Source organism: Cinclus cinclus, chromosome Z (genome assembly GCF_963662255.1).
Source record: "Cinclus cinclus chromosome Z, bCinCin1.1, whole genome shotgun sequence".
Taxonomy (NCBI): domain Eukaryota; kingdom Metazoa; phylum Chordata; class Aves; order Passeriformes; family Cinclidae; genus Cinclus; species Cinclus cinclus.
The window spans coordinates 11,055,863-11,082,025 of record NC_085084.1 but is presented as its reverse complement, the minus strand read 5'-3'; the positions used below and the strand labels follow the sequence as shown (position 1 = coordinate 11,082,025).

Sequence of the window (26,163 nt, the reverse complement as noted above, 5' to 3'; positions counted from 1 at the left end):
ATGTAATGCTAACTGGAATAGACAAAGAAAGAGATCAAATGATAGAACACCTAACTACAAACCAGAGGATTAAAACTAATCTGAAACCAACAAGACCCATTTCAGTCTTTGCCCAAGATCACAGGACTCAGAAAGCATTAGGACCCAATGTACTCATGTTTTTGAGGTGCTGTGAACTTCAAATATTACATTACATACCTGGGACATCTAATGTATTATTAATACCAGGTTTAGTGTCAAGGGAAGTAGAGTGTGTCACGAATGACTGATGTCTAAGAAAGGCTCTAAGGAGAGCTCTAAATTTAGTTTCCTTTCCAGACAGACTGACACAGACATTGATAGAGAATAAAAATCAGGGGACACACTGATAAATTTTACTACAGGAAAAGCTAGACTTCTTTTCCTATAATAAAGCCCCATCTCACCAATCTGCCAGAGTAAGCCAATTGCAAATTTAAAGAGAGTGATCCCAAAGATAAAATGACGAATTAAATTCAAAGTTAATCTGTATGAAATAAAATATAAGGTATAAAAAAACCTCAGTTTTAATAAGTAAATATGGAGTTCAATTGAGAGATTTTGTATTTACAATGGATAATTAGAATAAACTAAAAGTCTCCTAAGTAATGTTCAGAAGGTAATTTAGATACGGATTGATATAAGGGGAAAACAAAGAAATTACATTTAAATTCCTCTACAAATCTGTAGTGTGTCCAGATCTTGAATATTTGTTTCAACTGATCCCTTCACCTCAAAACAAATAAAAAATATGAGAGACTATCACTGAGTACTAAATATAATCTAAAAACATAAATAGAAAATTATTATGTACTTTATCTCTCAATGGAAGCCAAAATACTCAGGAAAGAAACACAATAAATATTTTGGCACACAACACATTTTTAAAGTTACTATGATTTAATTTGATTTTAAAAGGAAAATTGAATTAAAAAGAAATAAATACATAAAGAAAGAAATACATAATTCTTAGGAGAGATATCAACTGAATTCAGAGGTATCAATGCAACTTTTTCCATGGGATATGCCTAAACTGTCAGATTCTGGAAGTTTCCAGAGGCGATGCTGTGGGAATGATAATTCCATATAAGATCCTTTTCTCATGTTTCTTTATTTCTTCTGGACTAAAAATTCAAGACATATTTTCTGGACATAAAGGAACAACCCTCATAGCCAACTAGCTATGTCATAGCTCCCAAATCCCTTGCTATTGAATTAATGGCTATGGATTCAGTTTTAGCTAAAACTTAGTTTACAAGCTCAGAGTAAGAGGCCTAGAAGTTCTGAAAACCTCAATTGTCTCCAAGATTTTCCAGATTTTCTAGCCTCCCTGTCATAGCTTTCATTTGTCTAATTATTTTCAAAACAAAATTTAACTTCTCTTGGAGATGTTATACAAACCTAGAGATCCAAATTCTCTGTTAATAAAAAGCTGAACTGTTTTGTTTTCCTCTGGAAGCAAAACTACCCTGGATGGAGAAGCAAAATTCAATAGTCCATGTGGTTCATCACTAGCTTCAACTGTCAGAACAGCTTCATATCCTTGACTATCCAAAACAGCAGCACCAGCAGGAGAAACACCTGCAAAAGAACCAATGGACTACAGTTAATAATGTTAGGTAAATCAAGTTTTGCCTACATTACTGCTATTTTTATGTAAAAATGACAGCCAGTAACACTGCAAATGAAATCAAACCAAACACATTATATGCTCACTGAATTTTACAGATGGTGTGGAATATATATGTAAATGCATTCTATAACAAGCACAGGAACATTCAATAACAACGAAAATTGTATGCATAAAACTATAGAGCTCAAGACTGTATTAAGAAATGAGAAAACCTGAAGTGACAGTGGTAAATATTAACTTTCCTAAACTACTTCTGTTGTAAAAAGAAAGAGAAAGCTTTTCCAGGAATTCATTATAAAAGTTAAAATTATATTCAACTTCTCAACCACTCCATTAAGAAATTCCTACAAGTGTTGCCTTGATGAAAAACTGCATTAATTTATACTTATCCTGAAGGATTACAAGAGTAAATAAATTATTAAGACAAATTGGCAAGGCACCTATCAGCAACACCACCCATGTCAACTAATTCCAGTTTAACAAAGGGTATTTCAGAAGGGATGCAGTTTTATGCTTCTTTCCTCATTATAATTTCAATGAAAGAGTAAAATATTCTGGCCTCCTCTAATTCAGAGACAGATCAGAAAGACAGCTTGACAGACAAGATTGTTTAAAAAGATAAAGATACCAATTTATTTTATGACACTTGTGTAATATGTATACATAAATACACAGAGGTGTTCAGCCTGTTTCAATAAAATGTGAACAAATTTTGAATAGTTTGCAACATTTTCAGTATTCTTAGTCCTACACTTCCAAAATGATTCAATACATGCAGAAGTACTACACTATTAAATGGCAATTTTAGATATAGCAGATATAGCAGTCTGTAGTTCACCATTACCTTCTGTTTTGATGTTGTATAGGATGATTCGGTATTCTTCTTTTTCTTCTGGAATATGGTCATCCAGCAAATGGATGTATAATGTTGTATTCAATACCCCCTATAAATGTTATTGATAAACTGATTAGTCATTAGTGTACACAGTACAATTAATAACACTCTATCACACGTGTTTTGAGCAATACCTTTAACAAATGTTAAAATACTGAACACTATGCACTCCATGAAGTTTAATCATATCAAGACAATGAAGTCTGCTATGAAAGCATACTTTTTTCATCAGCTCATTTCAAATTACAATAGTCTCTTGTAGCCATTAGATTTGCTTATGGACTCACCTCAGGAAAAAAGAGAATACCAGAATAGTATTCAAAATTGTGTTGTGCCTTATGTCCAACTATTTTCCACTCAACAGTAACATTTCCCAGTCCTGGGGCAGTTCTTACAACATGGAATTGCAGTTGTTCTCCTAAGAACAAAGGACAAAATGCAACATTTTGGGGTTTATTCTTCTACAATCCAACTATTAAAATGAAAATTAAGAAATATGAATCACAGTTAAAGTATTTTTTATGTAAAACCTTGATATTTTTAATAGTGAGCTTCCCTATAGTTATGTAATACCTTTTTTTTTTTTTAATATTGAAACAAAACCTCCCAGAATTTAAAATCTTTCCTCATAGGTTCCTATAAATTTATATCATTCTTGGAAAGAACTATCAATATATAAAGGAACCTGGTATATATGCATAACTGCTATCTAAACATGCATAAAACTGCTATCTAAACATGCATAAAAAAAAGAGCAGTATCTGTTTGTGAACTACACACAGAATAAATCCTCTACACACAGCTCTAACACAGATTTTACAGCAGCTAAGTGGCAAGGAGTGTCATCTTGTGACTTTACATAGTGCATGTGGAAAAATGCTAGTAATTACCTGCAAGTTCCATTTATGTGAGTTTGAATTTACAAATGTTACCAGTTTCTGGATGTTAGAAAACATCCAGAAAAAAAAATAATAATAATTTTAAAAGGACAGCATTTAGAAGCAAAAAAAATAGTGTTTTTTAATTTAAAACAAATTTTAATAATTTATTATACTTTCACAGACAACAAGTATCAAATGAAAATATGCATCTATAATAAGTATTTATGGCATTTTTTCTACATTTATAGTATTTAACCAAATGGTCACTTAAAGAGTAAACTCTTTAGAAAGTTTCAAAAAATTAAGAAAATTCATATAATTGTAAAGTATGCAATAGCTATATGCATTTATACAAAATAAAGATGTCATGTAAAATTAAATATTTTAAATATGGGCATGAAAAACTACATATTGTATTAATATGAAATACATCAGCAGGTAACATTAGTAAAATTATGCAATACATCCACATTAGAGGAGCGATTCTTTTTTTAATACATTAGTGTATTGCATCTGTATGTAAACAGCATTTTTCCAGTTTATAGAATGGAAGTTTGCCACAGGAATTAGTTATCAAGGACATGAAATATACAGAAATTTATAATATTGAGGTGCTTGGAAATAATCATGTAAATTTAGGTCCACCCTAATCTGACTGAAAATGAGTTTTTAGTATTGCTATAAATTGACTTGAATTTTTTTTTGTTTGGCTGTTTTTTCTTGCTATAATGCAATGCACTATGTTTCACAAGCTGAAGAACTGGAATCAGTTATAGCATTATATACGTACTATATATAGCAGATAAAAGCTCCAGGTAAAAGCTTGCAGCTTCAGCATGCTATGACTAATATTTAACCAGTGGTGAGTAAACAAGGTCTTCGTAACCTTGAGGAATGAGATTATTTATATTAATTCCTTGGGCTCATTAACAGCTGTTCTTAGACTGCCAGACTACAGATGGCTAGTCAGGCAAATCAGAACCACTAATGTGGAGTAATGAAGGATGAAAACTGGGAACAATAGAATTTATACAAACTGTACCTAAACAAAACCCAAAAGCTTATGGTGTCCTTTCATTATGGGAAAAAAACACACCATGTTCTTTTGAGATCGACTTTTTCTTCCAACAAAAAAAAATCAGTGCACATGTTCATGGACAGCAAATTTCTCTTAGTTTTCTCATCAGTTTACACATCAGAAAAATGTGAGACTTTAATACACTGAGATTCCAGCAAAAGCTAACAAGAGCAGTCACCATTTGTATTTTTACTGTCCTATGCAGAACTGAACCAAACCCTAGGTAAAACATGAAATATGCTCTCTTAAGACACTAGACACTAGATATCTATTATCGATCTCAAAAGTCATGACTGAGTGATGATATCAACATTGGCACACTCCTAAAATGAGCTGCCATAAAAAATATAAAGAGAAACATTAGAAAGATGGAAGTTTTTTTCCTATTTTTTTTCTGTGGGAATATTTTCTAGATAATTTAAAATTAACTTTAAGTCAGTGATAGATAATATTTGCTGAAGATTAGCAATTGGTCTGTATGATGGCGGTTGTATACAGTCCTGGAATATGGTATAAATTAATGAGAAATGCTAAAAGGAACACAGAAATGCAATGCCAGTAGAAACAAGGCATAACCTTCAGGAAACGGAGGGGAAAGAACAAATGGTGAAATAACAGTTTAGAAATAGTCTATTCATCTTATCCATAGATTTAATTTAAGTGCTGTTTGCAGGAGTTAAAAATCCAAAGAAATGTGCACTAAGTATGTAGTTATTCTCTGTTTGCTGGCATTCCCTGAATAGTGATAATAATCACTGAATGGTTATCAGTAGAAATCACAGAGATGGAAGCTCATGTTAAACAAATTGAGTGTGGTCAACAAGAGAACCCACCTTCACGACCAATAACAGACCTTCCAGCTGTCTGGAAGCTAACGATTCCTGCCACATTGTCACTTGCCAGGATAACCACTGTGACAGTGTCGAAACTGGGCAGAATCCTACTCCCTCCTTCAGTATGCACCAGGCTGATTATGATGCTTTCATTATCTTCTGGCTCTGGATCATCTAAAATGGTGAGTGTGACCACCTTTTTTGTTTCACCTAAAGGTAGAAGAACGTATACATACCTATTTGTCCACATGAAAATCACCTTTTAAAAAGATTCAATCATCTACTCTAATAGTAAGTAAGTAATATAAAAAAGGACATGAAGAATCTTTACTCATTTACCTGTCTAGAAGTTATGACTATTGTTATGAAAATTTATTCAATTATTAATGAAAGGTTGTATTAGGCAATGTAATTAACAAATTATTAAATATGTTCTGTATAAATTGTGTTGGCATTCTGAATGCCTAGAATTCTTATTTGCTTTATAAGTTCTCCAGCTTTCAACTTTTAATAAGAAAAGCATTGTAAAAAGCATTATCAAGTGAATATATTTTCTGATGAACCACATACAGACACATGTACACAAAACTTGACTATATATTCACTGGACCAGGAAATGCATTAAAGTGGGCTGTCATATTAGTTACCTGCCTTCTGGAATATCAACAAATGACAGTGTAAGCAGTAAATACAATCAATTACCAGTCTCTCTATTACATTACAATTTGCAACACAATCCTATTGGTCATTGTATGCGCATAACCTTTACTAATAACTATATCAGTTTACCAGATACATATGTTTTTTGTTATATTGCCTTTTGAAGTATTTTGAAAATAGATTTTATAAACTTATAAACACTAATATAATTACATGTCAGTTTCCAAATCACTCCTGGCAACCGTCCATTTTAGTTCAGATGGTTTATCAAGCTAAATGAACACGAGAATCATTACTACACTCCCATAAATTGTTTTCAAAACAACTGTTCAATCATCTCAGACTTTGAAAATATAAAACACATCCATCATGTGCACAGTGTTGAAATAATGCCTGCCATAGACTTTTCTTCCTGGCAATTTTTAACTATCCTGTTATGTAATAAAATCAATACAATCCCACAATCTAAAATTATGTATCATTAAAAATTAGTACTGAATTAACTGATGATTAACAAAAGAGCACTTAGACCTGTTCTCATTTTCATTATCTTTGATATAACAAGTATTTCAGCAATACTATTCCTCATTTATTTAGTAAAAATGTTATCTTTGTAATGCATACCGCAGTATTTCTTTAAAAATACATAAATATTTACCATTTTTCATCCCATTTTTTTTTAAGTTTTTGTGGGTTGTTTTTTTTTTCAGTCTTTGTGGCCTTTGTGTGTCTGTCTGTTTTGTGTTTTCTTTAGTTTTAGACAAGAGAAGCTAGTGCTAAACCTTGCCTCACCTTCAGCAAACACCAGAATCTCACCAACACCCACAAAATCCAAGTTTGGGGTAGCAGTTCCACCAACAACGCGCCATTCCACTGCCACCTGTCCCAGGCTGCCTTCTGTCCTGTGTATCATTAGCTGCACGTTGGCCTGAGGGCGTTCTTCTACTTCAATATACAGACCCTTCTCTGTTGCATTGGGACTTACACTGTAGATCTTAAATACTCCAAAGGCATCCCCATTCATCATTATGGTAACTGTGGAAGTATTTGGCTGTCCAATAGTTGGTTGATTTTTTAAGCTGGCTGAGATGTTCAGTAGTTCAACTTTTAACAGGCATATAGTGAATTTTTCATCCAGTTCTGGCAGGCTGTCAGGGAGTATGGTAACTGTGAGATTTGCAAACTCTTCCCCTTCCTTCATGATAGCCCACTGTCTTGTGATAGATTCATAATCACTACCAGCAATGGCTTGTGTGCTAAACAGAATGGGTGTGCTGCTGATGTTCTTCTTGTAGGTCCATAATCCTGACATGTTAGTTAATGACCTGATCTCTGTTGTCAGCCAGAGGCAGAGAGGAATCTCTGAGGCACCAGAAAACGTAAAGGCTGAACATGCTTGTTCTTTTAGGCACTGAGTTGCACAGGCATACAGCGGGTCACTTGCTGCTGACACATTCACTCTGGTCTTGGATGGCTGGTCAGGAATTCCTTGTACAGGAGACTCATAATAGGCCAGTATATCCTCACCTTGCTCAATGGCGAGAGCTACAATGTCAGTCTCAGACGTGCTGTAAAATATTTGCAGCTGACCAAACCTCCCCCCACTAAAAGAAATTAAAATAATAATGTTACGTTAGCTGGTGAAACATGTCTAACATTCTGTATGTTACTGGGTTAAGAATAAAAATGAACAAAATTAACTAACGCCTTCTGAATTGCTGAAAAGTTACAAATAGCTAATCACAGTGGCTTCTCTTGAAGCTACTACCAGAATAGCTTAGCAGCTGGGTTTTTTGGAGAGCAAGTTTGATTGCTTATAGCTTTGGTAGCAGTCTGTTAAACATGCATGTTTGCAAACATTTCTTTCTAGGAGTTAAATTAGTCTTCCTAGAACTGTCAAGGAAGAAAAAGCCCTTGCTGTCTAGCACTGTTATCATTCCTCTGAGATGTCCTCAGGACACCATATTTCACATGCAAAACCTGTTCTGCTTTTCATTTTGTTTTCCATCACATAACATTTGATACATTTTATCCTCCAGTTCACATCACAGGAACAGGCTGGTTTGCAGCTTTAAGTGGCTTGACAATTTAACAGGCAAAATAAAACTTCAAGTACACTGTGTACACTGGGTTTGCACTACAAACATTTATTTCATTGAAACTTTACGTATATTTCTAACAAGCAGATATCTAGTTCAAAATTAACGTATATGGGGAAAAAAAGAGAGCTGGTAGAACAAGAAGCTGATGCAAATATCTATATAAGGGCACAACATTTTAAATTATTGCCAAAAAAATACCCAACAAGAAACAAGTCAAACCAAAACAACAACAAAAAACCCACAAATTCAAAATCAGCCAATATTATACAGACCTTCTCCTGACTGATATATTTGCAAGTAAATTTCTTTCTAGTGGCTCCTGAATTCGATATGAGGATTGATGAAAGAAAACTGTGCCATAAGGATTATCATTGGCAGGTATAACAATATTTGCTGTGCCATCTAACCCAATAGCACCACCGTTGGAGGCCTGAGTTAATTCTACATGGACAATCTCAAAAAGAAAAAAAAGAAAAACAAATAATACAGCTAAATAATTTTTGTCATTTCTAAAAATAATCACAAGCAAAACAAAACCTTTAGTTGTTGCAGCTTCCTGACATAACATTTCTTGTTTGGATCTGCACACATTTCTTATACAAGTTAAAACTCTAATACTGATCAAGAGAGGTATAACTTCTCTACTTACTTCTTCTACTTCTGGAACATCATCAGCCAGGATTTCCAACAGCAACACCTGAATGGTTTCCCCAGGGGCAAAAGTAATATTGCCCATGGCAACTTGCAAGTCATCATCAGCAGGATGTCCATTAATGGTAGCAGCCCACTGAACAGTAACATTACCCAGTGTCCCAGCATTGCGGATTATTGGCAGATTTATGGTTACTGATCCAAATTCAGGCTCCTCCACAATGAATTTGGTATTCTGAAAAACTGGCATACACCACAGGGAGAAATAGTACATTAACAATCAAATTGAAAAGAAATGTATCAGTTCCTGAAGTAGAGAGTTTTATTTTATTTACTTGCACAGGTAAACCCCTTTTACTCATGTTTAAACCTAAAAGCAAACTTTCAATACTCATATTTTCATCTGCAGAGAAAATTAGCATAAAAATTAAGTCCTCATCCAAAAGGTCTATTCCAATACACCCATTATTTGAGGATAAACATGAACTGTTTCTAAAGTCATAAAATATAATTTCATAATTATTTCCAGCAAAGAAACTCTTTACCAGATTCCATGTCACTTATTGAAGAAATAAATTAAAACTATTTAACATGGAATATGTTAAGCAGAAGTCACAGAATGGGTCAGGATGGAAGGGACCACTGTAGATCACCCAGTTCAAACTCCCTGTTCAAGTACCAGAGCACAAGGCACAGGAGAGCATCCAGACAGTTCTTGGATGTTTCCACTGAAGGAGACTACAACGTCTCTGGGCAATCTGTTCCAGTGCACCATCACCTGCATAGTAAAGAAGGCCTTCCTCATGTTCAGGTGAACTTCCTGGGCATCAGTTTTTATCTGTTGCCTGTTCTACTTGTTTGTGCCACCAATCAGAGCCTCTTAGAGGCTCAATCCTTTTGTTATATTGAAGCCCCATTACTCCTTTATTACATGTTTTAATTCAGTTCATGCTATCTTTTCCTTTACTCTCTACACCAACACTTCCACTTCTGAAAGTTTTTATTCAGTTGCCAAGTAGCAACTCCCCACAAACCCTCAGAAAAAATGTTAACAGAAGAAATAAAATATGTTCTCCTTTACCAAAGGATCCAAATGGGTCATCAGAAGCCTCAATAGTTATAAGTGCCCTCGTCAAAGATCCAAGCAAGGCTCCTCCTGTTGTTTGGTTCAGCAGCTGAATATAGAATGACTCTTCAAGTTCGGGATTGACATCATTAATTATATAAATTGGCACAGCTTTACTTGTCTCCCCTTCTAGTAAGACAACATCTGATGAAGCTACACTGTAGTCCTCACCTAGATTTGCAGATGAAAAAAAAAAACCAGTAAAACCCAGATACCCAGATAATATCAATGCTTTATGGTTCAGCGTGGTGAACATTATCAGTAATACACATCTCTTTGCTTACACATACATTTCTCGGATTTTTTATGGGGTCTTTTCCTTTATTTTTAAACTCCAAAAGTTGGGGGATTGGTGGGGGGGGAGAGTGTTTTTTGTTTTGTTTTGGGGTTTTTTTTTTTTAATATCCCATTGCCTTTTAGATGTCTGGATGGATCAAAATAAAATCTGGTTTTACCCAAGGAGAGTTTGCACTGTTAGACCACGAGGTAGTTACAGGAGGTCCATTACTGCCTGCTGTTTGCAAGGTCACATTACCAAGATGTTTCTATCTTTGATTTCTAAATGCTTTCCAGCTTTCCAAGAGATAAAAGTGAAAACAAAAGCACCTTATCAAAACAGATTTCAGTAAAGAGCATGTTATATGTGTTAACTTCACTTTAGGCAAACTTGTCTTAGTTGCCTAGAGGAACACCTGTGATATACTAGATCAGAGCTCTGCTTCAGAAACTAACTGAAAGCATAATCTGATATAAATCTAGCTCAGACCATGTACCACCCACCTATTCAATTTGGACATAGATGAAATACAGCACATTCAATTTATAACTGCCTAAGTGATCCTGCAGACTTCATATTTTTTTCTCATTTCTTTATGCACCTTCTCTACTGCAGGGACCAACTGGAGAAGCTTACATTCCATTTTCAGAAGTACAAGTGTCCTTGAATTTTGATAGATTTTTCTCTATTTGTTGTACTGCTGAGTCCCCAGATCTCACTTTCTCTCCAATAAGCTCAACTAAGCAATACATGATGGGTTTAAATATGTACATGGGACTAAATTGCTTTTACATATACTACTATAGTATTTTGGGGGGGGTGGGGGGAGAAGGGGCGTTTAAGTGATGGTGCGCTACTAAGTAAACAGACACCTCAATTCCTTTCCTCATTTCGCTTTTAGATTCTCCAGTGATAATGCATAAACTTTCCCATATGTTTCAGATTCACACTTGCTTGTTTCAGCTTTAACACAGATGCATAGTTCTGATATTCTGCTTTCTTACCAGCTATTGCAGTTATTGGCATAGCTTTAAATTTCACAGAAACATCTGAAAATATTCCCCCAGTTCTGGTCACATTAATGATTGGTCCAACATAGTTTTCAGCAACTCGCACAGCTGAAGCTGAAAGCTGAAGTGTTCCAAAAGCATCATCATTGGCATTGATAATCACATGAGCTATTGTCTCACCCACTAAGCCAAGTCGAGGAGAATTTATAACTGAAATATAAAGAAAACTTATTGAAATTAATAAAAACTTATTGAAATGCTTACTATTTATGGCTATAGATTTTACAGGCATACATGTGAGTTTACCTGTCTCTAGTTTTCATGAAAACTATCTTTTTTACAATTGGACAAAGCATAACTACAAACCAAATCAAAATACATGTGTTTAAAATACTTTCTGGCAGAATAATCAGAGAGATTATTCTCCTGTGCTATGGAGCATACATACCATAATTTTATTGAAAAGATGAGGTATTGTAAATTTATTTATTTATTTATTTATTTATTTTCCCATAAGATTAATAGTATGATCAATACAGTTCACAATAATTTGTTTCACTCCTGATATGATGAAATACAAGTAAAATTTCAACTCCAAGTGGAATTACATTTGAAGTTACCCCTTAATCTGTTAGCAAGGGCAACAATTAAACATGCCAAGAATCTTAGAAGCACAAATTAGGCTGTAATGACCTGAATTTATCTGAATAAGAAATTAAGTGAAAACTGTCAACACTAAGAAATCAGTACTTCACTAATTCTACATCACTTGTTTTTTAATAAGACTTTTTGTATTTGAGTAAGAAAAACTAGCTTAGTTATTTCCTACTACTGAACTTCCAGAAACAATGCTAAATGAGCAGGCATTAGTGCACAAACAAATAATATTTGGCCTGAAAGACCTTGGATAAGACAATGCAAAAGGGATAAAGAAATACTCATGCTTTTCCACTAAAATAGTGTGCCAAAGGAAATAAATGCCAACAGGCAGAAGTCAGGTAACTCAAGAGATATCTTTAACTATACAGCGTGTGGCAGAGGTAAAGCGTTCTTCATTTATCTTGCTGCATTTTCTCCTGTTACATCTAAATACTAACCTTTACAGTTAAACTGTAGATTTTATGTAATACACTTACTTGGCCGATCCTGAACTTTCTTGATCAAAACAACACTGCTTAGCTCCACAAAAACAGATTCTGATCTCTCAGGATCATCATCATCCAAAATCGGCAAGGATATTGTGGCCTCACTTTCATTGGTTGCGAAGATCACATAACCTATAATAGGTATATAGTCTTTCCCCTCTATTGCTCTGATAACATCAGGTGGAAGAAAGGGCGACTTTTCTTCATCACCAATAGTTCTGTATTTCACCATTACTGTACCAAGGAGACCACCACATCTTATAACTGACAGAGAGATATTTTTTGTTTCTTCCTCAACTTTTATTGGTCTGTTTCGCTCAGAAAAGATGAAAACTCCATATGGATCATCATTCGCTAAAATCGTTAGTGTTGCATTAGTATGATATCCAAGACGACCAAGGGAGACATTGATGATCAAAACTGAAAGCATCTTATCCAATTCAGGAACATCATCAGGAGAAATCTCTAGTGTAATATTTGCTCTCACTTGGCCAACATCAAATGTTACATTCCCATCTGTAGCAATCAGGTCGTTGGTAAGATCGCAAATTATGATCCAGTGCAATGTCACCTGAGATAAGGTCCCGTGACTTCTCACAACCTAAGAAAAACATAGAAAGACATGCATATTTTTATTCTATGAGGAAGAAAAACATAGAAGTGTGAAATGCAACTAAGCAAAGACAATAAAATGATGATTTAAAGATATGTCTGTGTTTTAAAAACATGTAATTTTTTATTATTTTAGCTCTGTAGAACTTGTCCTATCAACACTTGTTTTAAGATAGAAGTCCCTTGATTCTAAATAAGTAGAAGATTTTAAGTTTTTGGATATCATTATTATTATTTTAGTTTCAGGCTGAATAATATTAGCAAACACTGCATGACTGGAAAAACAAATGTTCATAACAAAGTTGTTATAAACCCCATAAACTAATGATAAAAACATCAGACAACACCAGAAAAAACAGACAGAAGAGTACAATACACCAATATGAGACTCAAAGCTTTCTAACCTGCAGTACAACAGTGCTATCTCCATCTTCAGGCTCAGTTCCATTCACTGAAAGGGACTCAGCACTGAATTCAAACACACCATAAGCATCATCAGAGGCCTCAATTGTCACAAGGATGTGGGATGCAATTCCCAAGCTAGCTGTTAAATGCAAGGTCCAAAAAGGGTTATTTTTATATTAAAATGCACCCAAATTAAAATGGAAAATATCTTTTTTGTAAAACTTTGTGTTAAATATAAATTAATGATCTCTAAATGCATGTAAAGAAAGTTGTATCAAGCATAGTAATTCATAACAGCTATTACAATTATAAATAAAATATAGCATCAATCAAAAAAACTTACCATGTTGAGGGACAGTTGAAAGGAAGAAATCCATGTTTCCATCACCACTACCACTTCCATCATTTCTAAAGAGCTCAGCAACTTTAAGATGACAGACATACACATATATACACATATATACATTTATAAATAAAGGGAAAGCAGAAAGTAATTGAAACATTTCTGGACAACACAAAAAAGACAGAGACGTATTCTAGGAAAGTGTCAATTTTTAAAATGAAAGTATACAGAATTTCTGCTGAAAGCCAGAAAAAATATTGAATATGCTACCTCTTGTTTAATTTATTGCATTGGAAACAGCAAAAGGAAGTCATATGGAAAGAAAACACATACAATTTTCTTTTATCGTTTCTTTCCCCCCTTCCTTCTGTGTTCCCTCTTATTCAATCCTAATGGAGAAATTAGGAATAGGGCACGGGGGAGAGGGAAGTAGTGGCTAGATCCTGTCAAACTCTTCTAATATTTTCTCACAAATCAAAAACTTGTGTCAGAAAGTTGAAAATAAATGGCAGCTTAACTGATGGGGCCTTTACCATAAGTTTTGTGCTTGCATTGGTGTTGGAAAGCTCAAAAAGATTATGTTGAGGAGGTATCTGTCTCTTGTAAATTAGCAAAGTTAGCTGTTGGTTTTCTAACCAAAAAAAGTCAAAAAGTTCCTTTAACTGAAACAACTACTTGAGCAAAAATTACATATGCATGAAAGCTCTGAAACTTTTATCAAAAGAATCCTAGCATAGGACCATAGTGCCACATTGCACCACAGACATTCATGTTAATATGATCTAACTTTCCGGAAGGCATCACACTTGCAATTCTGAATTTCTTAGAAAAATAATGTCAGTTCAAAAGGCACTTTATGGCTCTCAATATTTTGACTTACTTCTTCTTCTCCAACCAGGAGGTATCTCCCTTTAAAACATTTTGCAATGAAAATAAATTCTGTAAGGTAAAAGTGATTTTTCATGGCAGGAGCATTGGCCAATATCATGAACTGCTTGCCAACAGTTGTAAAACTAATGTCTCAAAGCAGGATTTACACTAGCTTCCAGCTAGTTCTCCAACTCAGCTAAATTCCCCAGGCAACTCAAAACCCACAATTTTCTAATAATATAATCCATTTGAATCAGTTCTTGCAGTTTATTTAAACTGAACCAGTTTACTGCAATTTCTCCAATCTCACTTAAGTGGTAGATAAAAAGCACACCTTTGGCTGTTAAACCTTGAATACTGACAATGTAAAAAAAAAAAAAAATAGATTTTTTTTTTCCATTACTTTATTTCTCTCTACCAACTATGGAATTATGTAATTTAAAAAGATGCAACTGTCTTTGAATGCATAGTAGTAATATACTTTCTTTGAGATCTGGTTTTGTACAGCAGTGATTAAAAACCATCTGAATGACAGTTCTTTCCTGAAAAGAATTGCTACTGTCTGGAGGGTGTGTCATTAAAAATAACATGGAAATAGTTCATAAAGTTAGATTTTAAGGGATAAATAAAGATCACAGAAATACAAACAGTGGATTGATGTATGTGCCTTACCTTCTCCCTCTGGGCTCAACAGCTCCACTTTAAAAGTTTTTTCTAATTCAGGAATAGAATTGTCAGTGATGTTAACAGCAAGGTACTTATATCTTTCTCCAGGCTGAAATTCCATTGAGCCCCAAATAGCCTGAAATATGACAAGTCTTGTTCGAGTTTAGTGTTTTCATCCAAATGAAAAAATAAATACAGCCTCAATTCTTTTTGTCTTTATCAAAACATCTACTTTTCTTCACCTTAACTTTAAAAAGTCTGTTGAGTCTTTGTTATTGCTATTTTAAGAAACAGCAATCTAAATTCATTGAATTATCATCTTCATTTATCTAAATTGTTCTGCACAAACAGCAATCAGACAAGCAAACAGATAGTTATAAGCTATGTTGTTGAATATGTACAAATATGAGTACATACAAACATAATCTTCACCTGCATATGCACCTGGATGATCATATAGAGTCTTATATACATAGAAACAATAGGAAATATCCATTCTTGGTGCAGTCACAGTTTTCTTAAGGATATCAAAATCAAGCCCAGAGGCTTTTCTTAGGAAACACAACACGCTACACAGGAAGGAGGCAAAAGGCACATAATGATTTATATTTTTATAGTGAGTACTATGCATTTACAACAACACCATAATAAAACTGTGAAAAGAATCACAGCTGAGCTAGTGAAAAAAATCACAGTTGAGCTAAAATATTCAAACTGATGTCTATTTACAGGACAAACAGTTCTAATTAAATTCTAAAACAATTACACAACTTGGCAATAGCCATACCTGGTAATCTTTAGGACTGAAAGCTGTAAGTGGCACTGTCCTGTAATCCATAAGAACTGTTCCAAGTAGCCCTTGTGCACGAACTACCAATAACTGGATGTGTCCAACTTCTTCTTTAACAGTAATATGGGGCACAGCAGAGGCTGGCAGAATCATTTCATCACTGGGCTGAGGTGGTGGCCCCACTGAGAACTGCAGTAGACCTGAAAGACAAAAAATATTATTTACATGGCTTCTTATACCAAATCCAAATTATAATAATAAAAATGTACATTAAAAAAATTATAATATCTGTATTTAAAGTTTATGAAATGTTAGATATATCAATATGCCTTTAGGAATCAATCATGCTATTTCCAGGAATGTGCTATGTACCATTCTCTCTCTCACTGATATTTATGTTAGCCTTAAAAAAAACATATCACAAGATTGAATTCAACTCTTCCCAAAAGAACTCAAATGTCATAATATTGAGTACTTCTTGGTATAATAATAGGCATGCTTAAATGCCTCTCTCTGTTACAAATTCTAATTTCACAAAAACTGGCATAAAATCAACATGCAATTTGGTTTTCTTGCCAAAGGGGATCACATTTGCTCCAGGCAGCTTTAATTCCTTTTTTGCAGTATTCTCAAGAGTATGTAATTTGACTTTCATTCTTGTTTAAAAATTAAGAATTAATCTCAAGTTAGATAAAATGTAATACTTGACATTGCTTCCTCATCTATCTAGGCTAGGCAAATTTTTACCTCTTGTGCTAGAAGTATACATAAATCTGCAATAAGACTGTATCATCTTCAACATTGTTACCATATGGGTGGTCACTGGCTTTAATGCTGATGTCAGTAGTTTCCTTTTCTGGATCTATACTTGCTCCACTGGTAGGAGTTGAACCTAATTTTCCATCTCCAGATACTGCAGAGACTAATGTCACACGGAAATATTCATTTAGCTCCGGAATGTCATCATCAATAACATGCAAATTTAAGACCTAGAGAAGGACCAAATCATGGAGAAATCAAACTATGCAACATACATCCCTTAAGAGTTTTATGACCCTTTAAACAATTAAGTTTTAGTCAATCAGCTGTATCTGCTGTGAGGTCAGAAAGGATTGTAGAGAACATTTTTGCCCTCAATGTAATTTAACCTTATGATAGTAAGTTTAGAATGCCAATTCCAGAAACATCTTTACCAAGCCATCAGAGCTATTACAGCAATTAATCTAATTTAGACAGCAAGTGAAGTGAGCTGTTAATGCCACCTGACACTTGAGGTTACAGATCATACTATCTTGTGTAATCTGCTCTGCATAGGCTACTATATTAAACTCAGACAATTCCAGCTTTCTGTATATTGTGATAAGATTTACAAATATACAGGAGAAAAACTTTAGGTAGGTAGCTGATTGTATTTAGAGCCATGGGAATGAGTAGTTTAAAAATGTCAGTGGAAGTTCCCCTAAGATTTTTCACCTGATGAGAAACTGCTTTCAGTCTGGTTCTTAGGGCCATGACCATTAAGCCCTCTGTATGTAGACTGTATCTACTTAGCAATGAAACAGGAGGGTTCACCAGGCCTTTTCTGCGACTTTATAAAATAAACCAGGCCTTATTCACGCCGCCAGACTGGCAAAGCTTGGCAAATTTAACTTTAAATGACTGTATGTAACGCAGTAATACATTTCAGTAGAGAATTAAAGTTGAATAAGCTGCCAGGAGCAGACTATTATCCAAAATCACAAGTTTTTGCCAAGCTGTAATCAGTTACATTGTTTAACTGGGACCAGATGCACAGTTCTAAGTGAGTCACTGAGATCTTTTCAAATTATGTCAGTAGGTTTCATTCAGTCCCTAATGACTTCAGAGAATGATAGAAGTGAAATTAAAGACAGTATTTTCTGCTGTCCACCCACCCTTTCTATTTAACAAACACTAACAGAAAACACAATGAACTTCCTACAGTATTGTGGTCCCACACTTCTTCAAATAAATGTGGAATTCCCATCCTGTTGGCTGGAGTCAAATTCACAGAAATAGATTAATAAAAACACACAGAATGTGGCTAGCAGTTGCAAAGACATTTGATTACAGCAGTGAAGTTGACTGCTGTCTATTTAATTGTTGTGGAGATAAAACTGATCTCCACAACTCAGATCAAAACCTGATCATATTCCAATTTCAAAAGTCACTGGATCCACTATTTAAGTCCAGGACTACCTGTACTTGAAGTACATCTATAGATATACATATATTTAATATGTATATATACATATATATAAACATCTTATGTGCATTAAATGTGAAATAATGTGCATTTAAGCATTCATGCCTGCACAGTAATGCCGGAAGTGAGATATACACAGATACACAGGGGTCTATCCTACCACCCGTTAGATGTCAAAGAGGAAAAAAACCCTCTAAAATGTAATAAAAGCCATGTGAAGGAAAGACTCTTTAGTATGAAAACCAGTCAAGCATCCTCAGAAGGTGTTTTCCAGCAGGTTTGCAAAGGACAGGATGAATAGTTAATAGGAAGGTAGGGTTTACCTCTGATCTCTGCCAAGGAAGGAATGTGATAGTGCCACTGCTGTTAGAAAAATCGCTAACAGAGTAATTAATTCCCCTGGAATCAACCTGTGAGATAATGTAATTTATATACACATAGTCTAGGGCTCCCCTTGTGCGCTCCACGACACAGGAGATAGTGGAACCCTCATCAGCAGCCTGGAAGAAAGCAAGAAATTGACATATTTGTTATGATGAAAATAAGTCAAAGTAATAAATGTAAACGTTTGAATTCTCTAATGCTACTCAAATGTTCAGCAATTTTTTATTGTTGTCATGATACTTTCAGCACTTTTGGAGTGATAGGAAGCTGAAACTGATGCTGATAGTGGTCGGAACAAGCTTAATGGAAAATAGCAATAGCTTCCAGCATCTCCCTAAGGTCACCCAGTATCTGGACCCTGTTGTTTCTTTTGGACACAAAATCAGAATCAATGTTTGAAATGTGTCTATAAAATGTGTCTACACTGTTTTATATTAATGCCAATTATTTTAATTTTAATTTAAAGAAATATTTTGAATCCTCATTTCTCTGACTAAAAACACCATGGAAAAAAGTAGATATATTTAAACTACCCTATTATAATTCAATAAAAACTGAAAAACTTTTTGTGCTAAAGTACACTCTGCAATTCTGCCTTCACAAAGAACATGCCTTCAGCGGCAACAATTTCATACATTTGGAACAAATCAGGTATTGATACTGGCCAAGTATATTTTAAAAATTGTGATCATCAAACTAAAATAGAAAATAATTTTATTTGAAAGTTATCAGAATTACTAAAGCTATCTTAAGCATTAGATAAATTTCAGAGCTGTTTGCTAACACAGTGCAGATACTGAATGCACCTTCAGCTGCTTAACAGACAGATACAGATATAAGAAAATTAAACTACTGATAAACAGTGCTATAAGATAAAGGTGAAACAATTAACACGCCACATAAATTTTTAATTTTGCTTCATGGTTGGTTGCTGATCTGTGGCATCACAGAATTATCACTGGCATTTGAAACTAAAGGAATCTATTATGATAGCAGATGGTAGGCATCTGGAAAGTAAACTGAAAACTAGCATCAGGCAAGATGATTGACTTCAAACACATCATAAGGACTTAAGTTAGAAAGGATGCGCTTAAGAGGTCATAAGAGTTGCAAAATTGAAAGCATTAAGAATTTTTTTCCAAAATAATCTAATAATAATAGAAACGGGTATCATATCTTTCATCATGATTAAAAAACTAACAATTAGTTATGTTTATTTCAATCCCCTCAATAAAAGATTCAAATTTATATACTGCATATATGGTGGCCACCACCACAGAAAATTTAATGTTTAAAAACAGCAACTTCCAGCTAGTATCAAGTGAATTCATATCAAATACGATTTTGATAACGATGATGATTTAATTATAAGGGAGGGAGAGACTGGAACAGAACCCAGGAGAAACAAGTGCTGCACAGCAAAATTGCTCACCACTTGGGGACCAACACCCAGCCCATTTCCAAACAATGATCTAATGCCTTCCAGGTAACTCCCCCAGTTTATACACTGGACAGGGCATTCTATAGTACGGAATGTTCTTTTGGCCAATTCAGGTCAGCTGTCCTGGACATGTTCCTTCCCAGCTTTTTTTGTAGCTCCTCACTAACATAGCATGAGACACAGAAAAGTTTTTGACTCAGGTGAAGACCTACTTAGCAACAACCAAACTATCCTTGTGATATCAACACCTCATCCTGAATCTAAAACACAGAACTGCACCAGATACTAAGAAGAAAATGAACTCACTCCAAGACAGCATCAGGTTACAGTCTCTGAAGCTACAAAAGTACAGGAAAAAAACCCGTTCTAAGAAATTTTAAGACTTAGTCTTCAGTTTATGTAATAAAATAAATTTTCTTAATAAAAATAATTTGAGGGGATTTTAAAGAAGTGATATTGCAAATGCCGATGTGACTGAGGCTGTATAAACAGAACTTACAGAATTCCAAATTCTAGAAAGCTTTTCTTAACTACAAAAACTAAAAAGGTGGAATCAAAGCCTTTCAAAGGTTGGTTAGCCTTGCCATTAGTTTGACTGTGTCTAAAATTTCTTCTGTAGTTTTCCTTATCAGCATCTTACCTCAGGAATACATGCTCCAGTGAAGCCAAATAAACCGTTAGCATTATCACTTTTCTGTATTCTTAATCTTGCTGTTGTGTTTTCTTGTGAAATTCGAGCTCCACCACACACAGAAATGAGCTTTAGGATGAATAACTCCTCCCCTTCTTCCTCTTTGTCATCCTTTGCAGACACAATAAATGATTTATTGTTTTCTCCTTGCTGATACTCCAAATACCCAGAGACAGGGTGTACATCACTCTTTGCAGGAGTTGCATGGAGTTCATAGATCTCTGCTTGTGTCAATTTTCTTTCATAAAGTCTTACATCCTGCATTAAACCCGTGTACCTGCTGTTACCATTGATTCCTGCTCCAATTCTCACTATCCCTGGACCTGAGAAGAAAATTAGAATTTTCTCATGTTATTTCTCATGTTTTGTTCAAAATAACTAATATACGTAATTACTTAAAAATCTATGGGAAATTATTTACAATACCCAGGTTAGTAATCATATTGATCTTGAAATGTACACTGGGAGGCTCCTGAAGTCTCATCTCAGCTCTACAGGTAGATCATCACAGGTCAAATAATTCCTTTATAGACCATTCATGTTTTTCATCCTACTAATTCTATCTGCACATTGCTATCATCCCTTATCATAATGAATCTTGGATACTTCTCTCTTTCCATTAAAAATTTTTGGAGTCCAGCTGCAGCAGCCCAATCTCACTTTTGCTGTTCCAAATACTTGCTGTACCCAGTTTGTATCTTTGTCTAATTTAATGTGTCCTCTGCTAGGACAGAGAATCCATTCTGATGATCAGAGTATTAGCCACACTGGACATGATTGTACCCTATTCACTGGAAGGGGGGCTTAAAAAATGCTGACTAAGTTCCAAGCACTTTTTACAACTGCTTTAACATTTCTTTCTCTCCAAACAATTACCCTACTCAGCAAGTCAGTGTATAACAGTTCTCTTTTGCACAAATACATGAAGCTGGTAGCTCACTTCTGTCACTCTAAAACACATAGAATATATCTCTTCAGATGTTTTCTGATTTTGGAAAGAAATGTGCCACTGAATGTCACTTCTAGAAACAAGCAACCACAACTGCTAATGGTCCCAAGACACAAGGCAGAGGATGGTAAGGCTAAAGTACACTCACTTTAGTATCCAGCATTAAATGGTGAGAGATTAAATCCTTAGCTTATACTTGTAGTATCTACAGACAGAGCACATGTCATCTCCATTAATAGGGAAAATTTGCAATGACTCAGACATATCCTTCTAGCAACAAATGCCTTCCTGCATTTTATGCATCTTTTAGAAACTAAGGGGGAAAGATTCTTTTCTAAGCTACACTACTTCACATCTGGTGGCAGTTATTAACGGCAGGGGCACTACTTTGCTGCAGAAGAACTACTTTTTTACAGAGGCTAAATTTTTTAGATTTCAACTACCAGGAAATTAAAGGCAGAAATAAAAATTCCTATACTCAAGAATTAATGATGTCTCCTCTTCATGTTCGATTTATGTTTGTGCACATATATGCATGTAGATGTATATGCATTTAACATCAGTGCATGTTTTTTTAATTTTCCTTCTCTGATTACAGAGGAGATTGTATTCAGGAATTTGATAATCATTTACTGTCTATCCCCATGAAAGAAAAACAGTGAAACTGATGGACAGAGGAAGAAAGGAAAAGAATGTAGATTACTGCTATTAAAAAAGAAAAAAAGGCACATGGAAGAGTGAGAAACTGCAAAAGAAAGAGTAAATATAAATTTATTCCTACCATACAATACCTGACCCTATAAAGGAATTACTGTCATGCTCACTGCTATGCTAGTTGATTGTAAAACTCCATAATGGTTATGTATTACTAAGGCACATCCGGGAATATCAAGTTAGAGGAACTGAAGAACACATGCTAAAGTTATTTGGAACATTATTAAACATTTGGCCAAAATTTTCTTTTACCATATAAATACATGCTTAAGTAAATCTAAACTCTGAAAAATTCTATTGATTACAAAATATTGGTTTACCTGTAATATAATACGCAACTCGAGTCAAAAACATTATTGTATTTTGTTTTAGAAATTGAGAGGAAAAATTCTTTCTTAGCCACAATACTGTAAATCTAATGAAAATTATTAATTATAAGTACATATAAGTATACATGATAAGCATATATGTAGAAATATAATTATTAATTTTAAAATTATTGCAATCCAAGCTTTCTTACGGTTCTGATACTTTTTGAAAATTTTCCAGCTGTTATTTCCATGTATATGGTTTTTGAAATCCCTAGAATTTTCTATGTATAGCTTTTAACTAACTAATCAGACCTGATAATTTCAGAATCTTGCATACATCTTTCAAGGAGCTGGATTCTTCCATATTTTGCAGAACTTCATATATGAAGAAAAATAATACAGCCTATTGGCTCACCATCAGCAATTGCTTCTCCTTTAAGGCTCTTAATTCCTCCTAGAACTGGAATTCCATCCATGTAAAATTCAATAATACTTTCATCCAGAGTAATCAGAATGTGAACCCAAGTATTTTCATCCAGATATTTCAGGACTGCTGCTTTGGCTATATATGTCATATTGGATCCCAATGCTGTATAATGAAGCACCACAGATACATGAGAATAATTTGTTTGGATTTTCACACCATAATATAAAGTTGCATTACCATCATCCTTTTCAATTATGTAACCATTAGTATTGACATTAGGAATCAACCATGCTGAAAATGTAAAATTAGTTATTGCAGTATTTCCATTGTATGGGTATTCCAGACCAATAATTCCAAATGCATCCTCCTTTCCACTGAAATACAAAGCATCTGTTCCACTGTGATGGCGTCTCATGTGTGGCTGAGATCGCACTGAACTTGGAAATGATCCCAGCAACAAGAAGTCTACCATTGATGGTAATCCAGCTTGAAATGTACTGGACACTATTTCCCAACCTAAACGGACATAACCAAAAGTGCCTTGTTGTCTCCAGATAGTGAAGTCTGTAATATGGGAAAGATCATCTTCAGACAGAACATCTTCTACTATCTCTCTGTCCTGACTCTCTGGATCTATAACGAAGACTCCAAAAGGATCATCATTGAAAGGGATCATCACAGTCACAGCAAGGCTTGTTTCAGACAACTGTCCACCAGGACCAGGAGACCCACCTGTATAATGGAAGTTAAGAGAAGAAGTTACTGGTCAGAAAATAGTTACGATTTTAAAATGTTTGGACAAAATACCTTTTTAAATAGGCCTAAATCTTCTTTAAAGAGTCTGAACTCTTAAAAATTTCTCCAAATTTAACATTAACATAAATTAATTGTATTGGTTTTAAAACACTATAGAGAACAAGTCATGTTATTTTTCAGGCACAAAATATAACAAGATTAGCTCAGATTTCCTGAATTAGTAATGAAATAGGTTGCTTTTGTTTCATTTGAAAAACATGGGGTCAATTAATTTCTCATGTACTCCAGGACTTACACAAATACAAAATGGCAACATTTGGTTCAATACCTCCAAATAAGCAGAGATTACACTGCAAAATCAGTAACCTGTTGTGTGTTAAAACTGCTCCTAAGTCCTGCCATTAGTCACCTACTTCTCCATGGTAAGATCATGGTGTGACTGTAGAGCCTACATGCACCACTAAGAAGGAAATCTCTACATACATACAGATGTCACTTACAGAAATGTCAACATATTTTAAGTTTTATCTTGGCATAGAAGACAATAGTACTGAAGTGGAAGGAGTACAGCAGATTTGGGACTATACTCAGTAGCAGGCCTGTAGAGTTGTAATTTAAGTGACATGAAGTGGTAACTATTTGTACTTTACAGAAATTTCTAGAAAAAAGCAAACAAACCAGCCAATCTCCATTATGGTAGATATGCATAACCTTTAATGCCTTCTTTTTGTCAGCTCTATACAAAGCTTTACATCTCTGAAATCACCTAAAGGCATCTCTTTTAAAGGCTAGATTCCAAAATGTTGTTCATATACCTAAATTAAAGAATAAATGAAAAACAAAATCTAAAATCTCACCAGAAAAGTATAGCATCACATAGGCATCAAGGCAAAGATCTTTCCAGGACTGTTTTCTTTTTGATTGATTAAATTAAATATTTTCTACCTCATAGGAAGGGAATGTTTATACGGAAGACAATACCTGAAATGTTCACCAATTTTAAACTGTAAAATTCATTGAATTCAGGAATTTTATCTGAAACAGCATGGAGCACTATCAGCTTTGATCCTTCACCATCCATGAAGTACACAGTCCCATAAGTTTCATAGAACTCTTCTCCTGGCTTCAGTGTAGAGTCATTATGAAACAGCTGCCAGGCTAGGGAGACATTTCCAAAGTGTCCTCTGTGTCTCAAAACCCTGTTCAGAGATACGGAAAGAGTGATTGTCCTGGCAGGTATCCATCAGCATTCTCCATTAACAATGGAAAACATGGACTAATCATCCTTACTGCAGGAAATAATATGCATTGTTCTAAATAACCACAAATAACAAATATACAATCCTCTTAGAGGCCTGCAATTTCACAATATAATTCTACACCAAGGTATACCACAGACACCTTAGAAAGAAAGCAATCAATGAAGGTACATGCAAAACAATACTGTTTGGATGAACATCAGTTTGTCTTGCAACTCTATTTTAATAATAAAAATGAATGTACAGTTCAGCAAATTAATATTAAAAATTGAGTTAACTGGCCACTCTCAGAGAAGAAAGAAAAGGCATTTATCTACAATTTTTTTTTCCCCTTAACCATCAAGGGAAAACCTTTTTTGTATTGGTATTTAATTCAGGTTATATACTAGATCCTTCACAAATCTGATTATTCCATATCAAGAATTTAGTAAATTTAAACAAAAGATCTTTTATATGTTTGCACAGCTATCCGGTAACATGATTTTACCAATTGCCAAAAGGTATTACAAATAAAAAGTAAAGAACTAAACTGAACATAAAGAAGTTCCTTTATTAACAAAATATGTTTACACATTCAAAAACAGCATTTCTGTTTGTGTGGTAAAATGAAAGAAAAAAACAAACAACTGTTTAAAGCATTATTATACAAGTGTGAAAAATTAATTCAGTAAAACAGTCTAGGAACAGAAACACAATATGCTTTTATTGCTTCCAAAATTTTCCTTTAGTTGTTATTAAGCAGGATGCTATTCCAGCAGTGTAGCATCATTGCAGTAACTCCAATTACTCTCTTGAATGCTCAATGTTGCCATATGTGTTCTCACTGCTTAGATTATAAAATAATTTTACAAGATTATAATAAATCTTAAAAAAATAATCTTATAATAATAATCTTATAATTTTTTATGTACTAAACAAAAGTCAAATCCTTTTGAAGGTATGGAAGAGAGAGTTTCCCAGTAAATATATTTTATCAATAAGGACTAAGCAAGGTCAGATGTTGGTGACCTTG

At 34.3% G+C, this 26,163-nt stretch overlaps 1 protein-coding gene across 1 annotated transcript in view; it reads right to left on the bottom strand.

Moving 5' to 3' along the window:
- ADGRV1 (adhesion G protein-coupled receptor V1) overlaps window positions 1-26,163 on the bottom strand; it is a 252,208-nt gene that overhangs the window by 196,077 nt on the left and 29,968 nt on the right. Inside the window, exons 19-37 of the mRNA XM_062513025.1 lie at window positions 24,874-25,091; window positions 23,125-23,868; window positions 20,685-21,058; window positions 18,543-18,719; window positions 16,804-16,984; window positions 15,993-16,195; window positions 15,212-15,341; window positions 13,670-13,750; window positions 13,326-13,465; window positions 12,301-12,910; window positions 11,159-11,374; window positions 9,833-10,048; window positions 8,750-8,994; window positions 8,373-8,554; window positions 6,791-7,602; window positions 5,339-5,548; window positions 2,834-2,964; window positions 2,496-2,595; window positions 1,420-1,599 (exon numbers count right to left, since the gene is read on the bottom strand). Of these exons, the coding sequence (XP_062369009.1) occupies window positions 1,420-1,599; window positions 2,496-2,595; window positions 2,834-2,964; window positions 5,339-5,548; window positions 6,791-7,602; window positions 8,373-8,554; window positions 8,750-8,994; window positions 9,833-10,048; window positions 11,159-11,374; window positions 12,301-12,910; window positions 13,326-13,465; window positions 13,670-13,750; window positions 15,212-15,341; window positions 15,993-16,195; window positions 16,804-16,984; window positions 18,543-18,719; window positions 20,685-21,058; window positions 23,125-23,868; window positions 24,874-25,091 (5,150 nt within the window). The remainder of the gene's footprint in view (window positions 1-1,419; window positions 1,600-2,495; window positions 2,596-2,833; window positions 2,965-5,338; window positions 5,549-6,790; window positions 7,603-8,372; window positions 8,555-8,749; window positions 8,995-9,832; window positions 10,049-11,158; window positions 11,375-12,300; window positions 12,911-13,325; window positions 13,466-13,669; window positions 13,751-15,211; window positions 15,342-15,992; window positions 16,196-16,803; window positions 16,985-18,542; window positions 18,720-20,684; window positions 21,059-23,124; window positions 23,869-24,873; window positions 25,092-26,163) is intronic.